General features: G+C 48.9%; 1 protein-coding gene across 1 annotated transcript in view; it reads left to right on the plus strand.

Moving 5' to 3' along the window:
- Positions 1–4370: 4370 nt before the first annotated feature.
- LOC311107724 (short transient receptor potential channel 7-like) overlaps positions 4371–8205 on the plus strand; it is a gene marked incomplete at its 3' end in the record, with an annotated part of 51965 nt that continues 48130 nt past the window's right edge. Inside the window, 1 exon segment of the mRNA XM_084150238.1 lies at positions 4371–5126. Coding sequence (XP_084006364.1) covers positions 4374–5126 — 753 coding nt within the window. The 5' untranslated portion in view covers positions 4371–4373.

Below are 8205 nucleotides of genomic sequence, written 5' to 3' on the forward strand. Positions count from 1 at the left end.
CCATAGTTCCTCTCTGCTGGGGTAAGCTTTTTAGAGAAAAAGGCACAGGGATACATGTTCTCTGGCTTACCGTACCGCTGGGAGAGGACCGCACCCACGCCCTCCTCCGATGCGTCCACCTCCAGGATGAAAGGACAAGATGGATCTGCGTGTTTTAGGATGGGCGCTGTGGTGAACCTCTCCTTCAGCCTCTTGAAGGCAGCGTCAGCCTCAGGGTTCCAGGCCAGCTTCTGAGGCCCACCCTTAAGGAGAGAGGTGAGCGGGGTGGCTATGGAGCTGAAAGACCTGATGAAACGCCGGTAGAAATTGGCAAAGCCCAGGAAGCTCTGTAGGCCCTTGATGGTGGTGGGGACTGGCCATGACCTGACGACGTCCGTCTTCGCTCTTTCCATGAACACCCCCTGAGGACTGATCCTGTATCCCAGGAAGGAGATGGCATGTTGGTGGATTTCACATTTCTCCCCCTTCACCAACAAGCTGTGTTCGCGGAGGCAGAGTAGGACAGCTCTGATGTCCCTGACGTGCTCCTCGAACGTAGCTAAGTAGATCAGGATATCGTTGATGTACACCACCACCTGTCTACTCAGCATGTCTCAGAACACGTCATTGACGAAGGACTGGAACACAGAAGGTGCATTGGCGAGGCTGTAGGGCATGACGCAGTATTCATAGTGGCCTGAGGTAGTGCTGAATGCCGTCTTCCACTCGTCTCCTTCCCGGATTCGGATCAGGTTGTAGGCACTCCTCATGTCCAACTTGGTAATGTACCGGGCACCTCGTAGCTGCTCGATGGCCGACGGAACCAGAGGGAGGGGGTACTGGTACTTGGTGGTGACTACATTCAGCCCACTGTAATCAATGCAAGGCCTCAGTCCTCCGTCTTTTTTGACCACGAAGAAGAAGTTGACGGAGGCAGGAGAGGTAGAGCGTCTGATGAACCTGTTTCAGGGTCTCCGCCACATACTTCTCCATGGCCTCAGTCTCCACCATGGAAAGGGGGTAAACGCGACTCTTCGGGGGTGTTGTCCCTCCAGCAGGTCAATGGCGCACTCCCGGGGCCTGTGTGAGGAGGGAGACATGTAGCCTTTGATGAAGAGAAGACATCGGAGAGATCTGCATACTCACGTGGAATGTTGGGCTGGAGGGCGGACTCCGGACTCTCCACTGACGTGGAACAACAAACCAACAGCAGGCAGGCAGGTCTTCCTCTTGGTGATCCAATTGATGGTGGCCTTGTGTCGTCTGAACCAGGGCAATCCCAAGACGATCCGGTGAAGGGGTGACGTGACGATGTGGAATGACAGCTCCTCGTGGTGCTCCGGTAGTGTGGGAATGGTGATGGTGATGGAGAAAGTGACATGCATAATGGTGCCTGATCCAAGTGGTTTATTGTCCAGCGAGGTGACGTGTAGCGGAGAAGGCAGTGGCACGGTGGGCAACCCACATTCAGAGACCAGCTCCCTATCTATAAGGTTCCCCACTGATCCGGAATCTATCATTGCAGTGGAAATGGAAGAGAAGGAATAACCAGTCACCGTTATGGGAACTAAAAACAATGGTTTTTTGATAGGACAACACTCACGGAGCGGCTATGGGAGTCATACTGCCTAGATTGGGAGCCGCCAGGAGATCTGTGGTCCGTGGTGGTGTAGGGGGTGCTGCCCACCTCCGTGGGTGAGGACTCGGAGGCAGGGTGGCTTCCGTAGCTCAGATGGGGTGAGTGTCGAGGCTCCGGGAGATGTTGGGAACGCCGTCTGTCTCTCAACATGTCGTCAAGACGGATGGACATGGCAATGAGGGTATCAAGGTCTATCTCGTCGTCCCGACATGCGAGTTCCATCTTGATGTCCTCCCGTAAGCCTCTCCTGAAGGCTGTGTGCAGAACACGCTCATTCCAGCCGGAAGACGCCGCCACCGTGCGAAAGCTCAGAGCGTACTCGGACGCGGGCCCCTCTCCCTGTTGTAGCTGGATGAGACGCTCACCCCCGTCCTTTCCCTCCATGGGATGATCAAACACCGCCCTGAACCGAGCGAGGAAGGTGGAGTAGGGAAGCACCACGGCCTCACCTCCTTCCCAGACTGCCGTGGCCCAATCCAGCGCCTTTCCTTTAAGTTACGAAATCCCCAGCGCTATCCTGGCTTGGTCAGATGGATATTCCCCAGGCTGACGCGCCAGATAAAGTGAAACCTGTAGCAGGAAGCCGCTACATTTAGTAGTTTTACCGTCATTGCGCTCCGGTAGGGCGAGGGTTTCCTCAGAAGTGGGTGATAGCACGGGAACAGGTGGATTGGGTGCACTCGCCGCTCCCTGTGGTGGAACCGGAGCACAGGGCAGATTATGCAGAGTTTGGAGCACTTCCTGCATGGCAGCGTTCAACTGGGAAAGCTGCTGCTGGTGCTGGTCGAGGCACTGGGAAACTCCTGCTGCATCCATTTTCGTGAGTGGTGTGTAATTCTGTGACGAATACTGAGTATACGAAGAGGCAGGATGCAGACGCAGGAATTAACAAGGTAAAGGTTTACTTAACAATAAGAACGAGAATAACAAGGAGCGTGTAAACGACACAACGCTAACAATTACACACAACAATGAACTAACAGTCCAGGGCTATATAGTGGTGGTGATGAGATGATGAGGTGCAGGTGCGCTGGAGGTGATTAGGGTGCGTTGGGTTTCCATTCCTGTGTTTGCCGAGGTGGTGCGCTCAGACCGGTGGCTCAGAAGACCGGCGAATCAGAGCGCCGGTGGGGAGCAACGGGAGGAGACGTGACAGCGCAAGGGGAAAACCGCTGGTAGGCTTGATGAAACAAAATGAACTGGCAACAGACAAACAGAGAACACAGGTATGAATACATTGGGGATAATGGGGAAGATGGGCGACACCTGGAGGGGGGTGGAGACAATCACAAAGACAGGTGAAACAGATCAGGGTGTGACAGATGGCTTTGTTTAGCCCCTAAGAATCTAAGCCTGTAGATGGCGATATATACTTAGCTAACATATGGAATTGTTTTAATATGGCCATAAGATGGACCATTTTGCTGTTTGATTTAGAGTTTTAGGACCCCTGTAGGTAACCCAAAAAATAAACAATAAATTATCTGATGAAACATTGAATTTGTCCTTACTGTTATTAGCCCCATAGAAACGCATTGAATAATACATTCATACATGGCAAAAAAAGATAGTCCAAAAATAAATCAAAAGGAAGTATGGTTTGAGGTGTCTGAAATGCATCTGAGAGATATAGGAAAGCATCATGGTTCCAAACCCTGGTTCCAAAAAAGCCCATTGAAGTCTATACATTTTCATACATTCTTGTTCGTGAGAGTCTTGACTTTCCATAGTGGGATCATATTAGTTTGTAGCTCAAACCATTCAGACTTTCCAAACGTTTTTGTGAGAAAACCGGTTTTCAGGATTACTCCCGGTCTGACAGACAGTGCTGTACCTCAGCCGCCTTCCACCACAGATGCGGAAGGCCGATATTGGCGGATGCAGTGGATTGAGAGGCAGCCCTTGAAAAAAACAGGAAGTCTCTAGCTTAATCAGACGGATTTCGATTAATAAAACTGCAATTAAAATAAGAATAAAATGGTTATTCCGCGCGGATGCAGACATCTAACTCTTAGGGTTAGTGGACTGTGTTTTGTAACCACCTCTATTTCTCAAACAAAGTTTTAAATCCTAGGACAAAATGCTAAAAGAGTAAGCCTGTTACCCTAGTTGTTGATAGCATATTGTATGTAGTTGTTGTACATTTCATCCTGTTCACTGCAAAAACTTTACCACCTCTACTCCCTCCTATCACTCTCTTTCCCTTGCTCCATCAGCCTCCCTCTCTCTGGCTCCTTACCCCTACCTCTTTTCTACATCTCTTATTGTTTCTCTTTTCCATTCATTTGAAAATGAATGTGTCTGTAGATTTTCATCCCGACAGAGAGTAGTTGAGTACTGAGTGTTGTGCTTCAGCTTTAGGGTGGGAATTGCCCCTGCTCTTTGTGTCTAAAATGTGAATTGAGGCACTGAACAGTGTGTTTTTGAGGTAACCACAGCGATAATGGAGGTTTTGTCCGAGGGGCCTGCCGCACACAGTATTGATTAAAGAGATTTAGATTGACCCAGTCAGTTCCTCTGGGAGGCTAACATTGTGTCAGTTTACAGCTCAGGGCAGATACACAGTTATGGAAAAAACATTAACTGGTGGTGCAAAAGACAGTTAGTTGGCATACAGTATTTGGGATTGTGTGATTCAGTGCAGCATTATTTGAGTGTGTGTGTGTGTGTGTCATTTTACAGTGGTTTAACCCTTGCTTAACCTTTTCTCTCTCCCTGTCTCCCTCCCTCTCCCCCCTCTTCTAGAGTGGAAGCCATGCACCGGAGACACACCACGCTGCGGGAGAAGGGGCGTCGTCAGGCTGTGCGAGGCCCAGCCTACATGTTTAATGAGCGCGGCTCGGCCCTGACGCCCGAGGAAGAAGGTTTCCTTGATGCTGCCGAGTACGGCAACATCCCCGTGGTCCGCAAGATGCTGGAGGAGTCCAAGACCCTGAATTTCAACTGTGTGGACTACATGGGCCAGAATGCATTGCAGCTGGCAGTTGGAAATGAACACCTGGAAGTGACTGAGCTGTTGCTAAAGATGGATGGGCTAGCCAGAGTGGGCGACGGGCTCTTATTGGCTATCTCTAAAGGGTATGTGCGTATCGTGGAAGCCATATTGGGGAACCCGGCGTTCAGCCAAGGGCTGCGGCTCACCCAGAGTCCCCTCGAACAGGAGCTACGGGATGACGATTTCTACGCTTACGATGAAGACGGTACACGCTTTTCCCATGACGTCACCCCTGTCATCCTAGCAGCACACTGTCAGGAATATGAGATTGTACATATCCTGCTCACCAAGGGGGCTCGCATCGAGAGGCCTCATGACTACTTCTGTAAGTGCAATGAGTGTGCAGAGAAGCAGAAGAGAGACTCATTCAGCCACTCCCGCTCCAGGATGAATGCTTATAAAGGGTTGGCCAGTGCTGCCTACCTGTCCCTGAGCAGTGAAGACCCTGTCCTCATCGCCCTGGAGCTCAGCAACGAACTGGCCAGACTGGCTAACATAGAGACTGAGTTTAAGGTGAGTTTAACTGTCCAGACTGGCTAACATAGAGACTGAGTTTAAGGTCAGTTTAACTGTCCAGACTGGCTAACATACAGGTAAGTGCCAAAATAAAGGAAACACAAACATAAAGTGTCTTAATAGTGTGTTGGGCCACCACGAGCCAGAACAGCTTCAATGCACCTTAGCATACATTCTACAAGTGTCTGGAACTCTATTGGAGGGATGTGACACCATTCTTCTATGAGAAATTGCATCAAATGGTGTTTTGTTGATGGTGGTGGAAAACGCTGTCTCAGATTACGCTCCAGAATCTCCCCATAAGTGTTCATTTGGGTTGAAATCTGGTGACTGAGAGGGCCATGGCATGTGGTTTACATCGTTTTCATGCTCATCATACCATTCAGTGATCACTCGTGCTCTGTGGATGGCGGCATTGTCTTCCTATGGAGTCATAGCCGTGGTAGCCAAAATAATGGCCTGCCCAACATTTTTATACATGACTCAAAGCATGATGGGATGTTAATTGCTTAATTAACTCAGAAATCACACCTGTGTAGAAGAACCTGCTTTCAATACACTTTGTATCCCTAATTTACTCAAGTGTTTTCATTATTTTGGCAGTTACCTATATATACTGAATTTAAGGTGAGCTTAACTGGCCAGACTGGTTAACATAGAGACTGAGTTTAAGGTGAGTTTAACTAGCCAGACTGGCTAACATAGAGACTGAGTTGAAGGTGAGTTTAACTAGCCAGACTGGCTAACATAGAGACTGAGTTGAAGGTGAGTTTAACTAGCCAGACTGGCTAACATAGAGACTGAGTTTAAGGTGAGTTTAACTAGCCAGACTGGCTAACATAGAGACTGAGTTTAAGGTGAGAGATGATGGAGCACATAACATAGACAGAGCACACACACACACACACACACACACCGAGACCGAGAGAGAGAGACCGAGAAAGAGAGAGAGACCGAGAAAGAGAGAGAGACAGAGAAAGAGAGAGAGACAGAGAAAGAGAGAGAGACAGAGAGAAAGAGAGAGAGAGACAGAGAGAAAGAGAGTGAGAGACAGAGAGAAAGAGAGAGAGAGACAGAGAGAAAGAGAGTGAGAGACAGAGAGAAAGAGAGAGAGAGAAAGCATGCAGAATTAGGCCAATTCCCTCTTCTGATTAATATCCAAAAAATAGCCACCAAATTGTATGATCATTTAAAAACAAGTTACCCCCACTCCTACCATTACAAAGCCCTCAAATGCCAAAAGGTGACCATAGAAAAGAGTCCCCTGAGGTCCTGAGGCTCAGTTCACTAACCACTACCAACCCAACAAAGCCTCAGGAGAGAGAGAGAGAGAGAGAGAGAGAGAGAGAGAGAGAGAGAGAGAGAGAGAGAGAGAGAGAGAGAGAGAGAGAGAGAGAGAGAGAGAGAGAGAGAGAGAGAGAGAGAGAGAGAGAGAGAGAGAGAGAGAGAGAGAGAGAGAGAGAGAGAGAGAGAGAGAGAGAGAGCGAGAGAGAGAGAGAGACAGAGAGATTTTTTTGCCAGTGAGGATTTGCTGCTCCTTCATCTGCTATAATGTTTGATCTGTCTCTGCTAGGAGTCTTAGCAGCTTTGGGTCAGGACTGAGGCTGCTCTCTCTACTTTGCTGCCTCACTAGTCCTACACGTGTGCACACGCACACACACAAACAAACATAAACACACAGTCTAACAATCATAAGCTATACACTCATACTACTGAATATACACACATACACTAATACACACGTTAACGTGTTAACGGCACACAACTGGGTCTGTGTGTTGAAAATAGAAGTTTCATGCTGCTGTGTGGGATAGACAGCAACAACGACAGGAACAAGATTGAAGCCCGGGAGCTCTGGGAAGGAAGGGAGGCAGAGGGGAACATTTGGGCATTTATGGGGCAAAGGAAAAGTGAGTAGAAGGGTGTAGTCCAGAAGGGTGCGTGGGTATTTGCTATGACGGCAGCTGTGTCTGCTCAGGTGTCTGTCTGTCTGTCTGTCTGTCTGTCTGTCTGTCTGTCTGTCTGTCTGTCTGTCTGTCTGCTTCCTAGATGTGGAAATGAGAAGTAGTGACCGGGGGGGCTTAGTTCTATTACCCTCCATCTCTTTCATTACACACTCATTATCACCTTCCATGTCTCTCTCCTCTAACTCTCCCTCTCTCTCCCCCTCCCTTGCACTCTCTCCCTCTCTCTATCTCTAACTCTCCCTCTCTCTCCCCCTCCCTCACTCTCTCCCTCTCTCTATCTCTAGCTCGCCCTCTCGCTCCCCCTCCCTCGCTCTCTCCCTCTCTCTATCTTTAACTATCCCTCTCTCTCCCCCTCCCTCACTCTCTCCCTCTCTCTCCTCTAACTCTCCCTCTCTCTCCCCCTCCCTCGCTCTCTCCCTCTCTCTATCTCTAACTCGCCCTCTCTCCCTCAAACTCTCCCTCTCCCTCTAACTCTAACTTTCACTCTCCTTCTACTTCTCCCTCTCGCTTACTCTCTCCCTCCCTTTTCATCTCTTCCCTCTCTCTCCCTCTCCCCCCTCTCTCTGAGGTAAGAATAAATATGTTCTGACTGGTTCAGACGCAGTCGGTACTCGAACACTCTTTCCTAATGTTGTCCACTGATCTTTAAGGAAGGAAAGGACTGATCCCATAGGAGAAAGTCCCTGTGGGCATTATCAGTGTTGTTGTTGCCACCAGTGATTTTAATGCAGTTGCCCTCTGCAATGTTTACATGGTTAAGTGCAGGATTAGACCTGTTGCCCAGGGTGATGTTGACACGGTGGCACATGTAGTATTGTACCAGTGGGTTAAAGTGATGTGGACAGCACACAGTGTGCTCTTAATGTTAGGCGGTGACATATACTCAGAGTGCACAAAACATTAAGAACACCATTACTTTCCATGACATAGACTGACCAGGTGAATCCAGGTGAAAGTTATGGTCCCTTATAGATGTCACTTGTTAAATCCACTTCAATCAGTGTAGTTGAAGGGGAGGAGACAGGTTAAAGAAGCATTTTAAAGGTTTGAGACAATTGAAACATGGATTGTGTGTGTGTGCCATTCAGAGGGTGAATGGGCAAGACAAA

This window comes from Coregonus lavaretus (assembly GCF_964263955.1).
Source record: "Coregonus lavaretus genome assembly, chromosome: 32".
In the NCBI taxonomy this organism is placed as follows: domain Eukaryota; kingdom Metazoa; phylum Chordata; class Actinopteri; order Salmoniformes; family Salmonidae; genus Coregonus; species Coregonus lavaretus.